Below are 17,256 nucleotides of genomic sequence, written 5' to 3' on the forward strand. Positions count from 1 at the left end.
TGTATGGATATTTGTACAAACTCTAATGTATCATCTATAATTTTTTGATATTATTTCCTGTTCTTCTTCTTTGCTTGTCTTTCATGAGACAGAGTGAGAACTTGATTCTGCCAGAACTAAGAATCTGTTTAATTCTTTCTTAAATGAATGGAACTGAAAGATGCTTTAATTTTAGTTGAGCTGTGTGATTTGAAAAATAACGTTTTAAACATCAATTCCCAGAATAATGACTGTGTTAATGGCAGCATTCTGGGAGTTGTATTCCAAAAGATAATGAACTTCAAGCTCAAATCGCTTCCTGGGATTTTACCAGAAACTGCTTGGTGCTCTAGGTGGGGTAGACTGGGAGGACAGAGGCATGTGCATTTTTTGTGTTTTTCAGTTATACTGAATAGATATAAAGTGGAGTAAACAATATGTCCTAGGCTTAAATAACATTCCCATATGCATACAGCTTCAGCAGTTTGTGTATATGATACAATCATATTTCCATACATCCAGAAGAACAATTTCTTCATGCTAAGTTTTTGAATGTATTTTTCCATACAATATCAGATAAGGCAAGCTAATGGATCAAGAGGGAATGCCTTCTCCTGTTTGTACAAATTGCCTTTTCTCTTTCTTCAATTTTATCCTCAGGATACACCTTGCTGTGGTTACACTTCAGTTGTGACACAGTGGCCACAATTCTGTTGGTGACATATTCTGGTGTACCCCCCTTTACACAAGCAAGTGTGCCTTTTTCAGACACTTTCCCAGGAAGTACTGAACACTTCTTTGTACAAGGATACCTCCTCTCTATGCCCAGACCAGATTACTGGCACCAGGCCACACTCCAATTGCCAGTTAATGTCCAGGAGCCAGGAAACTATCCAAGTAATATCTCTACCGAGTAATATCCAGCCAAAATATTGTTACCTCTCATATCTTCTAGAAGTCTGTGAGTGTGAATGCTCTTCTGGAAGTGCAACCAATGGTACCTAAGAGACCCCCCCCCCCATTTTCTGTTTTTTAGTGAGCTGCATTGCAAATAGGATTGATCATTCTTTAAAGTTTGTTCCTTTTTCTGTTCTCTTCCCTGCTTCACAAATGTGTGTGTGTGTGTGTGTGTGTGTGTGTATATATATATATATATGGGTTTTTTAAAAACTTGCAGTGGGCTGCTGTTGGAGAGAGAGCTAGTCACTCCAAAACTCTGATGTGGTTGAAGTTGGTTGCATGCTTGTAAAACAGCAAGACTGATGTATGGCATTTTTGTGCACAAGTGGGAGTTCTTTGTTAAGAAGTACTCTGGAAAAAACAGGACACAAAACATAGACTGATGACATACAAAGGAACAAAACACTTCTCCTGTCTCTGCCATTTTTGTGCTCTTGTGTCCTTGAGATGCTGCTGCTCTGGCAACTGCCTGGAAGCAGTGAAGCCTATTAGCTGAATCAAAGTACGCAAAACTGCATGACATCTAGCGCTCTGCTATAGAATACTATTGCTGGGAAATGTAGTAAGACATAACCAGTCCTCTAGATTGTATCTCTCAAGGTCAGAGAGTCTCACATATGGGGAAGATGAAGAAGAGCCAGAGAGTATTGTTGAACTGATCCATCAGTACATCTTTTTGTCATGAGCCATCCTAAGATTCAGTTTTGGGAGAAAGGTGGACACGAATCAAACATGTCTTGGGGCAGATATTTTAATGAGTTTGTTTTCTAGCTTCTGAGTTGTATAGTTCTGTTTTTTATTACCTCTGAAAGCTTTCAGTTACAAATATGCTATTAGAATCAGCTTGCTTTTTTTTTTTTTTTTTTTACAAAATAGTGTTGTTTCCAGTGATTTCAGCTATTAAAAAAGATGGCAGCAGTTTCACAAAAGTATACTAAAATGGTGAGAAGAGAGCTGGAAAAAGCACAGATACATTGCTAAAATGTTGTATTATCTATATTTAAATTTGTTCTGCACATTATTGAACTGATTAATCATTATAATGCATAGTAGTATGGACTTTAGGGGCAACACGTGCATGCATTTATTACTAGGGTTTTGTGCTACCTTGTCTGAAGTTGTACATGAGCCTTCTGGATCCTATTTCTGATGGAGATTCAGCCCTGGAAGAATTCCTGTGCAATGCAGAGCAGTTGCAGGAGAAGCAACCATAAAACTGATTGTGGATTCACCGCCTTTTCCCCAGCCATCAGATCCATCAGCTACTCCCAATAGGTTTCTGCATTTGTTTTCCTGATACTCTTGCCATTTTAAGTGTCTAGCCATTATATCAGTTGTTCACACCGTGCATAAGATATTAATCACTTTATTGTAATACACAGAGTGATCCACATACTGGGAAAATAGCAGTAATTGAATCAGACAAATTTAAGTATAAGACTTTAAACTTCAGCATATGCAACAGTGAACCACACTCATTTCAGCGGGGCTTACTCCCAGCTGTAAAGGTGTATAAGGTGCAGCCCCCTTGCAAAAGTATTCAGGCATGCTCTTTTACTTTTCTGTATTTTGTTGTGTTGTAACTTGGAACTGTAATGGAAGTAAGTGGCATAATTAGTACTTGATATAGCATACAAGATACAGTGGGTCCTCAGTATCCACTGAGGTTTGGTTCCTGCACCCCTGTGGATATGAAAGTCAGTGGATGCTCAAGTTTCACTATATGCAGTAGTGTAGTATAATGGCACCCCTTATATAAAACGAATGAGCAATTCTAACGAGTGCTAGAGAGACCCTGAGGATCTGTGAAATGACAAGAGTTTATATAGAGGGATATGTCTACATGTCAGCACAGTGGTGTGTACACAGCAAAATCAAAATTTACTTTTTGAAATTAAAAAAAGAATTTAAGCCATGGCTGTGGTTGTGGCAGTCCCAACTGTGCTTAACACTGAGAAGGTATTATATTTTTTAATTGTAGCACAAAAGTTAAACAAGCACATGTTGATTTTATATGCATATACCCCCTTTGCTGTGACACATGTGATCAATCCACTCTCTCCAAAATTTACACAAGTAATTGAATTGAATCCATCTATGTACATTTCCAGTGCCACACAATCTGGGGGGCCCCTCCCTGCCAAGTGTGTTGAAAAGCCTTCAAGTTGCCTATTGAATTACAGTGGCCCTGTGGATTTCACAGGTTTTTCTTAGGTGAGGGATCCTCAGAGGTATTTTTCCAGTTACTTGCTTGGAAACGTAGCCCGTGAAGCTGGGTTTTGTTGCTGATCTCTCACCAATGTGATAACCAGGGCTGATCCTGCTTAGCTTCTAAGATTGTATAGACATTTAGGGTATACTGTACAGCAGTCAATCAAGTGGCAGTTTGTGCAATGAAGTGCCAGTTTGTTTTTGTTTACTACATTTTTTGCCACAGTCAAAATATTCTTTATCTTCACCATGTTGAATTTCTCAAGTATGTGAAGTGGTAACAATGCGGTTAAATCCATTTCAGTTCCAAGTGTTAACACAATATCTGCACAATACTTCTACAAGACACTATCTGTTCCTAGTGTACAATCTAGTGAATGTTAAAACACTTTATTTCCATGGTACAATCTAGAACATGGTTCAATCTTTCAAATTGATGGGAATTAAATACCCTTTTTTGTACCACGATCTTAACGTTTGCGTTTGATATGTGGAGGTATGTGTGTGTATGCATAGTAGAACAAGCAATTCTAATTTGGCAGTTGCATGCAATTTGACATTTGAATTATTTGAAAACTATTTCCTAGCTTCTAGGAAAACTGGCTCAGTGCAGAACGTCTGATTAAGGTCTTTAAAAACAAATAGCACACAGCACTCAACTTTGATAAAGCAATTGAAAATTAACAGAATGGGAAAAGATAAATAAATATTTAATTGACAGTCTACGAGGGCTAGATTTCATCAAAGCCAAGGAAAAGAGAAAACGTTCTTTTGCACTTGCAAGCTCATTATAATTTATGCTGGTGTGTTTATGCTACACGCACGCTATGGGTGCTTTATCCAGTTGCCAGATTAATTCTGTGACACTGTGTCGACATAGGCAACTTGTTACCTCCAGATATTGTGGGACTGTAGCTTCCATCAGCCACAGATGCCATAGTGAGGGAAAGATGCAGGTTGCTGATTTCCAACACAGCAAAACTGAGAAAATAGGCAGGAGAAGATTGGTCCACCACTTTTGACTTCTGAAGTCTGTTACCCCAGAAGAGAACTTTACTATTAAGTTTAATAAGTAGCATTTATTAAATTTAAGAACATTCTTTCAAACACCCATTCAAGCATAGTTGTCCCCCAGGCAAGAAGCAGCCAGGCTTTAAAGCTGCAAAGCTCTTCAATGCTAATCAAGGTGGCCAATTGCAACATTCACACTTACCTCAAACAGACAAGAGCTCTTTCTCCCACCCCGGACATCCCACAGATATACAAACCCCTCTTGCCTAGTTTCCAGCAGACCTCACAACCTCTGAGGATGCCTGCCATAGATGTAGGTGAAACATGAGGAGAGAATGCTTCTCGAACATGGTCATACAGCCCGGAAAACTCACAGCAACCCAGTGATTCTGGCCATGAAAGCCTTTGACAAGACATAGTTGTTTGAATTCTAATTTGTTTATCCAAATCAACTGAGGCCCCTTCCACACAGCCCTATAGCCAAGGATCTGATCCCAGATTACATTCTTATCCCAGATTATCTGGAAGAGATTGTCCCCTATTAAAACAGCTCCACTGGCTGCTGATAAGTTTCCAGTCTCAATTCAAGGTGCTAGTTATCACCTATAAAGCCTTAAACGGTTCTGGTCCAGCCTATCTTTGCGATCGCATTTTCTACTACGAACCTGCGTGAACTTTAAGCTCTACTGGGAAACCCTTCTCTCGCTCCCACTGCCGTCCCAAACACGGTTAGTGGGAATGAGGGAGATGGCTTTCTCAGTGGTGGCCTCCCAGCTCGAGAACTCCCTACCAAGAGAAATTAGATTAGCCCCTACCTTGGCCACATTCCGGAAAGACCTGAAAACCTGGTTATTTCAATGTGCCTTTGACTAATCCGGCACAATTTGACGGAGTCCTTTTAACTCCACCTATACCTAGCCACTGCACCATCTTATTAGTGATCTTGCAATATATTGCACGTGTATAATTTATTGCCTTGCCTCCAATTTTTGAACACGCCCATTGCGCCCAGCTATTGGTTATTGGTTATCAGTCGTTGTTGAGATTATGCTTTTATGATTTCTATATGTTTTTATGTATTAATTCATTGTAATTGAATGTCTTTTATTTTGTTGTATTTTATTGTGGCATTACTAGGCTTGGTCCCCATGTAAGCACACCCCAAGATCTTAAAATAAAACTGGAAGCACAATGCACAATTTGTGGTTTTAGCATAGTAGCACATCCCACTGGCAGTTTGGTGACTGTAAATATACCCCCTGCCCCTGACATCTGAGAATGAGTTGTTGTAGACTCTAGTAGTGAAATGAATTGGACCTGACTTGAGAAATTACTATGCAGCCACAAAGTTCACTGGATTTCTTTGGAGCAGGCATTGGGCACCTTTGCACTATTGTACACAGTTACAGTGCTATGATTCCACTTTAACTGCCTTGGCAACATCCTGTGGAATCAATAATATTTCCATTAATGGAGGTACAATTAGAATTATGAGCCAGAAAGACCAGTTGGGTAATGGTATTCTACACCTGGAGTCCTGTAAGGTGTGACAACAGTTACCGCTTTGTCTGAGAAATAATTTAAACTTGATATAAAACTGTCAAGAAGAGATTTTATGTTAAGCTCACTTGCAACTAAATACTTTCATCCCTTTTTTCTCTCTCTGCCATCAAAGCTGCTGCTTTCTGTGGATTCATTTACCTGGAATTCATTATTATGGTTCTAATGAGGTTTTATTCCAGCTATTTTCCATGGCACCTTGTGTGCCATTTTTTCAGTCTGAAATCCATTACTTAGGCAGTGACTGTTCTTTATAGCATCACGTTGAGAGTGATCTGAAAAAGACTGTAATGGTGTTAATAAAAATGTCCTGAGCCCGTCTAAAATATTTAAATGCATTACGTACACCCTGCAAGTTCTGGGAAGCAGGTTTCTCTGAGGTCATGTTTTCTTTTCTTTCTGAGAGCAATTGCAAGAGATTTATCATCAACATAAAATAGATTTTTTTCAAAGCATCTACAGGATATTTTCTGAAACAAGTTAAAATTGACTTAAAATTAACTTGTGAATGCAAGTTAAAATTGAAAAACTAGCTATTATTTCAGAAGAGATTAGTCTTTAGTTACTTTTTAAATAGAAATCCCTGTATTTTCAACTTTTCAAATAATGGGTTCTTCCTAAATCTTTAAAATAAAATCTGGTTCCTATGTAAACCATTGCAGTTCATCCTTTGTGGGCACTGTTAGAATTAGTACCCTATGGCATCACTGTTTTAAGCACCTGTATATAGTCCCTTCACATTTGCAGGTTTAACTTTTGCAATTGGATTATTCGCAGATTTTATTAGTATGTTATCTCCAGGGATCTCACACAGACTTCATCACACAGGCAAATGTACCTGTCGTATGACACTTTCGCCACAGTTCGGAGACGGAGCCCACAGAATCCCATTAAATGATGTAGAGCTACTTCCAGTGGGGCTCCGTCCCCAAACTGTGGTGAAAGCATTGTACGAGGGAGCAGTGAGAACACAGGAAACTTTCCGAGTTCTCATTGAGTACAATGGGGAATGTGCGGGGGGAAGCCGAGCAGCAATGTGAGATGGGTAAGGGGGTGAGTCGGGGTGACGGGGTTCCTCGCTGCCGCACAGATTTGCCACTCTACCTGGTGAATCCCCCCGATACCACCCGCTCTTTGGATTTCAATGTAATAGGGTCCTGTACTGCAATTCTTCTGTTGCAAATGCAACATGTTGCGGATGTACGTTAGTGGCCCATACTAGTTGGGCTTTTTTTTTTAACCTCTGGCAACTGTAGGTGATCTGAGTAACATAAGTGCTTGCTGGTCTGCTGATTTCTAAGAAAATCATTGCTGCAGCTTCTAACTGTCCAAAGTCAGCCTCTGTTGAATGGGGTGATCAGATAAGAACAAATTCCTTAAAAGTATTATAGTTGGTCTGCCACGTGCAGTAGTTTAGGGGCACAGGATCCCCATGAAAGTGAAAAATTGCAAATAAATAAACCACTATAATGTTTTACTGGAGACAACAGAAATTCTCAGCCTTCTGGCATGACCAGAGGAAGTTGACCATAGTATCACACTGAGGGACTTGGAAATTCCTAAAAAGAATGAGTGAAATTTTACTCTGAAATCATCATTAAGTTGGTATAGTACATTTTAGATAATTTTGAGTATACACTTCTTTGAAATGCTTGGGACCACAAGCGGTTTGGATGTTGAGTTTTCCCCTCAGATTTTGGAATGCCTGTATTTGCACATAGGTGTATACATAATAAGGAATTTTGGAGATAGGACCCAAGTTTAAATGTGAAATTTATTTAAGCTTCATATACACATATATTTTAATGATTTTGTACATGAAACAAAAATGTTGTACATTAAATTATCAGAAAGCAAATTATCAGCCACTTATGGGAACTATTTTGGAATTCCAGATAAGGGATGCTCAACCAGTACAGCACAGTACAAGTCAAGGTAATAACTGGAAGGAATGGAACATAAAAGGGCCTTATGTATATTTTGATGGGCGTGTCACCACAATAAATCTGAATCAAGAGATCTTGAGCATGATGAAAACAAAAGGATAACTTTGCTGCTTGGCTGGTTTTCTATTTGCTGTGTTTTGCACTTGGTTGCATTGTTGGGTTTTACTGAAGTTCAGATTGATTTATGGGCAGTGATATATGTGGTTTGTCTGCATTTAGCATTGCCATATAAATGAGGAATAAGTGATTTCCCACTTCTTCTGGAGAACAGTCTATTATTTCAGTCAAAGTAATGGACAGATTAAAATTATGTCTGGAATCAGATTTTTAAGTCAGTTCCTAAACTAGAATAAATCTGTCTTCCTTGTGATTTTTTTCACCTTAAGGCATTATTATGATAATGCATTTCTAGTAAGTTTTATGTTCTCATACAATAGCTCTTAATGGGATGCTGTGTTCTTCTGTCATTTCATGCCAGGCATAGAAAAGAGCCTCATTCATTCCATTAAATCACTCTGACGGATATTAGCCTGCTATTTTGAGGAGTTGCCTTAAATTGCTAGCAATTTAGTCTCAGTGTTCTTTGCTTGCCTAGATCCCTTTGTATTTTAAGGACAGGTTTTATAATGTGCAGAAATGTATTCTCCTTCAGTGTAGGAGGTGGCTGGGTAGGAGACTGTGTCATGCCCAAAGCCAATCATTGCCATTATCATGGCCATCATCTCAGAAGCAGAATGTCCTTAAAATGGTAGGAAAGCGATCTGTTGTCCTCCCTCCCAGTTTTTAATGTAGAGCCATGTGTGGTAGTGCTGGCTTTGTACTGAAGGAAAGTCAGGAAAGTGCTGTTCTAATGTTTGTTGCAGCAATCAAATCTTAGAAATAACTTGCTTCAATATACAATTATCTCTGATTGAGTAAACAAAAGAATATCCATGTCACATTTTGGTTGTATTATGACAAAAAAAACCATATAATTCAACAAACAAACAAATATATGGATAAATTCATTCCTGTTGGAGGATAATTGTGTTTTAGTTGCTTTGAAGGTTATAGGATGTGTTTGGCTCTCCCATGTAGCTCTGTTTTATTTAACACTAGCTAGGGTACCCAGCAATTCCCAGGTCATTTTAAAAAGCCATTGTTTGTTTACGGATGTTATGAATCAACTCATTAGAAATTCATGCAGATCTATGACTGATGGGGTTAGTTGTAGTCTCTAGATGTGGGTGAAGGTACTGCAAATCTCATCATCCCTGGTCCATCCTCCCCCAAACTTCACCAGGACCTAAACTGTGTCATGGGGAGGTGGTCTGTGTCCCAAGTGTAGTCCAGGTCCATCATTGGTGGAGGTTGCAGTGGTCTCTGGAGGTGGGTGAAGGTACTGCAAATCCCATCATCCATAGTCCATCCTCCCTCAAACCTCACCAGGACATAACATGCATCATGGGAGGTCTGTGTCCCAAGTTTGGTCCAGGTCTGTCATTCTTTGAGGTCGCAGTGGTCTGTTGAAGCAGGTGAATGGGCTGCAAATTCCATCATCCGTGTTCCCTCCTCCCCCAATCCTCACCAGGATGTAAAATGCACCATGGGGGGGGGGGGGGGGTGCCATGTCCCAAGTTTGGTCCAGGTCCATAATTCATGGGGATCACAGTGCTCTGTGGAAGTTTGGGCCCTGGGCAGAAAAATACACTGTCGCCCACATACATACTTACATACAAACATTCACGTCTGTTACTATATAGATATAGATAGGCCAGTGGCTTGTAACAATCTTGTTACTAAAGTAACTAAAATCTTAAACAGCAACCTTTCTGCCTTTAATTCTTTTTTAAAGCCTCTTTCATTCTCTGCCAATGATTTTGTGATTTCCTTTAATACTACAATTGAAACTACACATTCCATTTTCTAATCTTGCTACTTCTGAATCACCTTCATTACTAACTTATCAAATGTCTGTTGCTTCTGCTCTTTCTGGTTTCTCCCATCCTGGCTGATGAACTATCCAAAATGTTGATGTCTGAATTCTTCTACCTGCTGTCTTCTTGCTTCTTGATTGCTATCACTGCCATTTCCTCTTCTATCCCTATTATTTATCTACAAGTTCATTTTCTACTTGCCTCCGTTTCTTCATTTGATGCATTTTTTCCCTAATTATTGCCATACTTTTCAGGTGCCTTTACTTCCAAATGTTTTCAAACATGGTGATTGATTATGTACCGATGGCCCCCCAGATTCTCAGGGGTTGTGGCAGAAAACCCACACAAATGTGGAAAATCTTATCCACTGTGACTGGCTTTGACGGGGCGGTGGAAAACTCACAACCCAAATCTGTGGATGTCAAACTCATGAATGTTGGGAGCTAAGTGTCCATCATCTTGATTTTCTTCTATTTTTGTAATGGGTCTTTTTCAATCTAGATTTTGCATTTTGCACGCTAGGAGATGATCTCCTGCATGCCAAATTAAAAGGCCTGTATTCAGCCTTTATTCTTCTTGATCTCTCTGCAGCCTTTGACACACAGTTGATCATGCTGTTCTGTTGGATTTCCTTCATGGCTTAGGTTTTATTCAGTCCTCAGTTGGTTAATATTTTATCTATTCTTTTCACTTAATGTGCTAGCTGGAGGCTTCTTCTTTTCCCCTTTCAATTGGGGCTCAACAGGATTCTGAACTGGGCTTTTATTCTTTTCTCTTTAAATTTTGAGTAATTTTACCCCTTCTTATGGCTTTCAATATCATTTTTATTCTGAAGATACTCAGCTATATTTCTGCACTCCAGAATATTCTTTTGAGGTTGAATATTGTAAAACAGCATATCTTTCAGCTGTCTCGGCATGGGTGCTTCATCATTGCCTAAAGTTTCATATGGCAATGACAGAACTCCTTATCGTTTTTCTCACTGTTAATAATGTTCCCATCTATCCTGTGAAGGAAGCGCATCATGTTTAGACTGTAGTGAAATCATGGTACTTTTTTTCTTCACAATTTTTCCAAAATCAGACCTTTTCTATCTACTTCCTATGCAAACATTTTAGTTCATGCCTTAGTCATTTTCTACCTTGATTATTGTAATCTTCCTTTGACTGGCCTTCCATTATCTCATCTTGTGGTGCTCTTGGTCGTACAATGCAGACAGGACTGCTAACCTGAAGGTTGGGTTATTGAACAGAAGGTGGCCAGTTTGAATTCGGGGAGAGCACAGATGAGCTCCATCTATCAGCTCCAGCTCCATGCAGGGACATAAGAGAAGCCTCCCACAAGGATGGTAAAACATCAAAACATCCAGGCATCCCCTGGGCAACGTCCTTGCAGATGGCCAATATTCTCACATTAGAAGCGACTTGCAGTTTCCCTCAAGTTGCTCCTGACATGAAAAAAAAATCTCATCTTAGTCCTGTTTCTACTCAACGTTCTTCTGCAAAGATCTTTTTAGGCCATCATTTTTCATCATGTAACACCACTTTTCATATTACTTAATTCCTTTTAGTATTCAATGTATGCTTCCACTTTATTCAAATGTTTAAAGCCTTACTGAATTTTGCATCTTGCTGTATTTCAATCAGTCTTTGTGTCTTTTTTCCTGTCCTCTTTTTGTTGTTCTTTTCCTTTGTCAACTGTTCACTGATGGCACTCAGTAAAATAAATTATGACAATGATATTGGAGATGAAGAAGCAAATAATTAATACTTTTCAATGACATTTTAATGTAATTCTATTGGGGATTCATAATAAAAAGTGCCACGATTACTTATGAAAAGTAACTGTGTGCTATGCTAATAGTATACTTTGCATTTGTGGATGCTGTAGATGCTATTATTTGCCCCTGCTTCTTAAACTGTGGGTCATGACCCCAAAAGGGCTTCCTTAGCTTAATGTTGGGGTCAAGAGAAATTTGGCGACAGTAAAAGGTTTCTGAACGCCACTTACATTTACACAAATGTGTTACCAACAACATGCAGTGTTTACAGTGATCTCTGCAGAAAATGCTTCAGCTATACTCCACAAAAAGGAAAACCAGCCTGTTTAGCAAGCCCTGCAAATACACATTTATTATCAGTAATTTTATATACCTGGGGTCACATCAGAATTTCTTGGGCAGAAAGGGGTTACAAGTGGGTAAAGTTTGAGAAGCCCTAATATATGGGAACAGTTTTCTGTTTAAATATAATGTCCTTTTGGTAGCTTTTAATGTCACATTTACCTCAAATGCCAGGCACGTAGAGGCTCTTTTTCTAGAGGTTGAGGGTAAAATTAGTTCTCCTTTTTATATAAACTATTATATTTCAGTTTAAAAACCCACATATCTCACATTGGCATGTGGTTGTTTTGTTTTGAGTGTACATTATGGCATATTTGTCCTGAGTCCTTAGGCTAAGCCTTTGTATTTTTATCTTTTAACAATAAGTAAAGTCTGCCCTTAAGGAAAAGCTGGTGCAGGTAATCTCAAAATAATATTAATTTAAAAAGTTGAACAAAAGTCAACATACATTTAGCAGCGTTATGTCACATTGCTATGTATAGTGCAGTCACGACTCTTTGAAGTGCCGTTCTAGCAAACTGTAGTTATGGTAAATACTTTTCCACGCATTGTTGACAGTGTTGATCAAGTGCACTTAAGATCCATGGAAATTATCTGTATTGTACTTACGCTGTAATTGACTGAGAGAGCTCAACTGAAGAGAATATAAATATTAAAGTGAATACATTTACTCGTAGATTCCACTCAGGAAGCAGGCTTGCGACAGATCATTAATCAAGAATCAGGCTATGGTGGGGTCCCCAAACTTTTAAAGCAGAGAGCCAGTTCACACTCCCTCAGACTGTTTGGGGGGGGGGGGGGCTAGACTATAGGTTGAAAAAAAGAATGAATTCCTATGCACCCTGCACATATCTTACTTGTGTAAAAAAATAAAAATAAAAGGATAGTACAATCTTACGACAATTTTAACCAACAAACTTACTGGTATTTCAATAGGAAGTATGGGACTGCTTTTGTCTGATGAGATAGTTAATTCGGATTTTTGTTGTTGTGTACCTTCAAGTCATCTCAGGCACAGGATGACCCTAAGGACCTTATCCGATGGGCAGAAGGGAAGTGGGAGGAAAGTGGGGGGAAGTGTCCTTAAGATACCCAGCAAGGGTCATCTTCGGGGATGGCCAGTCATCCCATGACATTTCCATCTTCTTCCGGCTTTTCTCTGCCGCTGTCTTCAAGCAGGAGCCAAGGAAGACCCGACAGCTCAAAATGAAGTCTTCTGATTTTCTTTGCATGTTGGGAAGATGGATTTCCACACATAGCTACCGGAAGTGGCTGTGCGTCATAGGATGGTCTCTGTGGGACTCTGTTTTGCCAGCGTACAGAGATGGCGAGAAAACAGGGGGGAAGCAGGGTGGGATAAGATCATTGGTCTAAAACAGCTCAACCAAAAAAAAATTCTTGGTGCCTTCGGTTTTAGGCCTGTTCCTGAGGTTATTTGGGGTGCTGATTCAGAAAATTGCATTGGATAGACCACATCAGCTCTAGATTATTAAATATGGTTTTCTTCGGGCGAGCAGATGGCGACTACTGGATGGCATATGTTCTGTATCAGAAACTAGAGCTGATGTGGTCTATCCAATGCAATTTTCTGAATCAGCACCCCAAAAAACCAAACCAAATCTAAAAATTGACCAAAAACTGATTCATAACCCTTTTGATACTAATATTGGAGAGTGGTCATTGGTCAAAATTAGGTTAGGAACCACTGGTCTAAAGTTTAGGGTGGGGCAGGGTAAATTACTGGAGGGCCACATCTGGACCACAGGCCTTAATTTAGGGACCCTTGGGCCAGGGGTTGACATGCTGAGCATTCATGCATCCTGCATGAGTTTTCTTGAGTGCTTTTTCCTGGAATTTAAATTCATATTGAAATTATATAATGGTAAATCAAGTTTTTGAAGAAGGAGCCATTTTTGAGTATTATAAGATATTCAGTATTAATTGTAAGGATGAAGTATCTTTTAGAGCAGGGGTCCTCAAACTTTTTAAGCTGAGGGCCGGTCCACAATCCTACAGACTGTTGAGGGGCCAGATTATTATTTGAAAAAAAAATACAAACAAATTCCGATGCACACTGCACATGTCTTATTTGTAGTGCAAAACAACAACAAGAAGAACAATGAAAGAACAATACAATATTTAAAAATAAAAACAATTTTAACCAACATACATTTATCAGGATTTCAATGGAAGTGTGGTTCTGCTTCTGGCCAATGAGATAGTCAAGTAAATTAGGATTGTTGTTGTTGTTGTTGTTGTTGTTATTGTGTGCCTTTCAGACTTTGGGCGAGCCTAAGTCTAAAATTTATTTATTTAATATTTATTTATTTACTGCATTTATTAACTACAATTTTATCACACCCTTCTCACCCCAAAGGGGACTCAAAGTGGCTTACAAATTATATGTACATACAATATATTATATTATTAGCATAGCACAATATTAGCATTAATTATTACTATATTAAACTATACCACTATACTGTAATATTATTAGTAATATTATATGTAATATAGAATATATAATTAATATTATTATATGGTATTATTATTACTGTTATATTGTATTACATTATAATATTATTATCAATATTATATGTATATACAATATATTATATTATGAAACTGAGGGCAGGGGCCAGGTAAATGACCTCGGAGGGCCACATCCGGCCCCCGGGCCTTAGTTTGGGGACCCTTGTTTTAGAGGCAAGTTATATCCTTAAGTTAGCTGTCATTTTGGGGGGGGGGGGCTTTATGGATGTTTGCTGTGACCCTTGAAGTAATGAATGTATGCTCATCTACTAAATGTAGAAACTACAGTAGCCGTCTGGATCAGTAATACTTACACTTGTGTGCAGTGTAAGCCCAAACGTTATTCCTGTGCCTTATGAAATAGATAATCCATGCATCCTTGGCAATGCCATGTATCATCAAGACCCAGTGTAAAGCATATCTAGTGATTTATTTATTGAAGTAAACTGTTTTCATTGCCTTATTTAAGCTCTTCAACAAAATGCTGTTAACGTGAGCTGACAATAAATCTTACATGCTGCTTTCATTTAGCAGGCTTCAGCTACTGAGACAGAAATTGGGCCCATGAGACTGACACAAGATCCCATTCAGGTAAGACTTCGGTTTTGCTTTAGCAGCAGTTGATATGTTTGAAGTTAGAAGTCAACCGACACCTGCAGTTCTTGACTCCAGAAGTATATATTTTTTCATATATATGGGGGGAAAGGACAAGAGCGGAACATTTACAAATGTGAGTATTCTTGTGATGCTGGAGCTAGTAGTTAACATTAGATTGTTTGCATTGTTAGCCTGTGTTTCAAAATATTCATGAAATTGTGTCAAGTTCAAATTCTGAACTAACTTGCTTCATTCTAGAAATATATAAACCTACTAAAGCCATTTTTCAACAGTATGTTAGAGTTTGCACAATGTTTACATTGTTACTGCCTGCCATTTCTAGTTTTTAGTTTGTTTTTTTTATTAGGCTTTCTGTCTATAAAGAGATTATACCACCACCAGCTATTGAAGGAGGAAAACACAGTGCACTTATTATAACAGTCTGATGGAAACAGTGTAGCTTAAAGTACAGTACAGTGTTCCCTCTCTACTTTGCGGTTCACTTTTCGCTCCCTTGTTGTTTCACGGGTTTTCAATTAATATTAATTAGACTTATGGCTTTAAGAGCAATACAAAGTTAGTACTCATGTATTTTGTGCTATTTAAAAATAAATCTGGCCCCTTCTACATTGCCATATAAAATCTGGATTATCTGCTTTGAACTGGATTATATGGCTACATAGACAAATAATCCAGTTCAAAGCAGATAATGTGGATTATATGACAGTGTAGAAGGAGCTTCAGTCAGGAAGCCAGAGAAGATCTGGTCCCAGTGGTGTCATTAGGGTGATGTGGAAGCTGCGGACCGTACCATGTGGTACCATCAGAGGTGTGACACCAAAATGACTGCCTATAAAACATTTCTGTTTCATCAGAAATGTATTATTTTTTTAAATAAAGAATATCCCTGGCATTGTATCCAGCTAGCCAAGCCTTCCTTCTTGTCTCTCTTCCTCGTGTTAACTTTTGGTGGTCCTTGTTGCTAAGAAGTATAGTTTCCAGAGCTTCTTCTTAATGCTTTGCAATTTGGCATGCTTTCAAAACAAGTTGCACAAGGTGTCATTTCGGGAATGTCCAAAGGATACGAATATCATGTAAATGTGAATTAAGGGTGTATGAATGATCTTGTAATTTAAAGGTGTAATTTTGTTAGTTGATTAAATCATTACTATTGCCATTACCTTCAGTAATAAATGGAAATTGCTATTTATGAGTAGCATTAAAACAAAAAAAAATTACTAATATGGGAAGAGGTCCACGGGAATGACACAATGAGTTATGGTACTGCATGACAGCAATCTAGTGATGCCACTGTTTGGGCTAGTCCCCCGTTCCCCCAAAATCATAACATTGGTATCATGATACAAAACTGTGCGTGGTTCTTACGAATGAGCATAGTTCCAGGCAATTCTGAGCTGTTTCAAGAAAACTCATTCGTGCAAGCCCATTTACAACAAAGTATGTTTAATAGAATTCTTCTGCATAGCTCTTTCTCAAGTGCTGTCTAGATTCAGAACCAGAGCTTTTAAAAGTTACTTTTCAAAAACTTCTTTCAGATTCCTCAGTCTGCATGGGGCAGTTGATTATAAGCAGCTTCAAGCACCTAATTTCCTGACTAGATTAGTCATATGCTGACATACATGGTACTACAATGGTAGCATTAATCATCATATCACTTATTGTTGGGAAATCAGCAGTTCAGATAAAATGAAATCAGGGTCACCTTGCCAGGCCCATGGACTAAATGTGTTTATTTTCACATGGCAACACCATGGTTATGTGCATAACACATAAAAATATTAAAATCAGTCTTTTCTTAATCTATGCAGGGTGTACCAAGGAAATGAACAAGACAATCTATTCATTTGAAAGAAATAGGACTTCACAACCTTTGACATTTACTTTACAGGAGGGTAACTTTAGTGATTCTTGGCAAACAATATGGAAACTGAAGCTGACATTTTTGAAGGCTTTCCTTTTTACTTCCTATAAGTTAATGATAGGCTGCTATGATTAATTGTGTTAAGTTGTCAAACATAGCATGGCCTCTCCGCCTGGCTATATAATGTAAAGACTGCTTATATATGTTGTAGAATTTAATCAGCCTTTACAGTAAAGAGCTGGAATTGTTACTGTAACAAGCTTTTCCTTAGTGTTGCACCCCAGACAGAGTTCACCTTGTCCTTAGCACCAACCAGGAATCCAACAGTACAGTAGTAGTAAAACAGTTTATTGAAAAAAGTACATTAAAAAGGTTGAAAATCTCCAAAAAGAATAAGGAAGGCAAAATTCAACAGGTAATCAGAAAAGGTAGTCAATATGTAAAACCCCAAACAAGCTGGTGAGGAGTGGAAAGCATGGCCTGACTTACCAGGCCAAGCCGGTTGCAGGGGGGGGGGGGCGCCCCGCCCCCGTCATGGCG

The 17,256-nt window shown here is 38.6% G+C and overlaps 1 protein-coding gene across 3 annotated transcripts in view; it reads left to right on the forward strand.

The window, feature by feature from the left end:
- Positions 1-17,256, forward strand: part of pde8b (phosphodiesterase 8B) — a 68,004-nt gene that overhangs the window by 10,800 nt on the left and 39,948 nt on the right. For 2 of the 3 annotated variants that reach the window (XM_003216304.4, XM_062972347.1), the window contains exon 2: positions 14,769-14,828. In XM_003216304.4, coding sequence (XP_003216352.1) covers positions 14,769-14,828 — 60 coding nt within the window. The remainder of the gene's footprint in view (positions 1-14,768; positions 14,829-17,256) is intronic. The other variant, XM_008102925.3, reaches the window with a different exon arrangement.

Source organism: Anolis carolinensis, chromosome 2 (genome assembly GCF_035594765.1).
Source record: "Anolis carolinensis isolate JA03-04 chromosome 2, rAnoCar3.1.pri, whole genome shotgun sequence".
Classification (NCBI taxonomy): domain Eukaryota; kingdom Metazoa; phylum Chordata; class Lepidosauria; order Squamata; family Dactyloidae; genus Anolis; species Anolis carolinensis.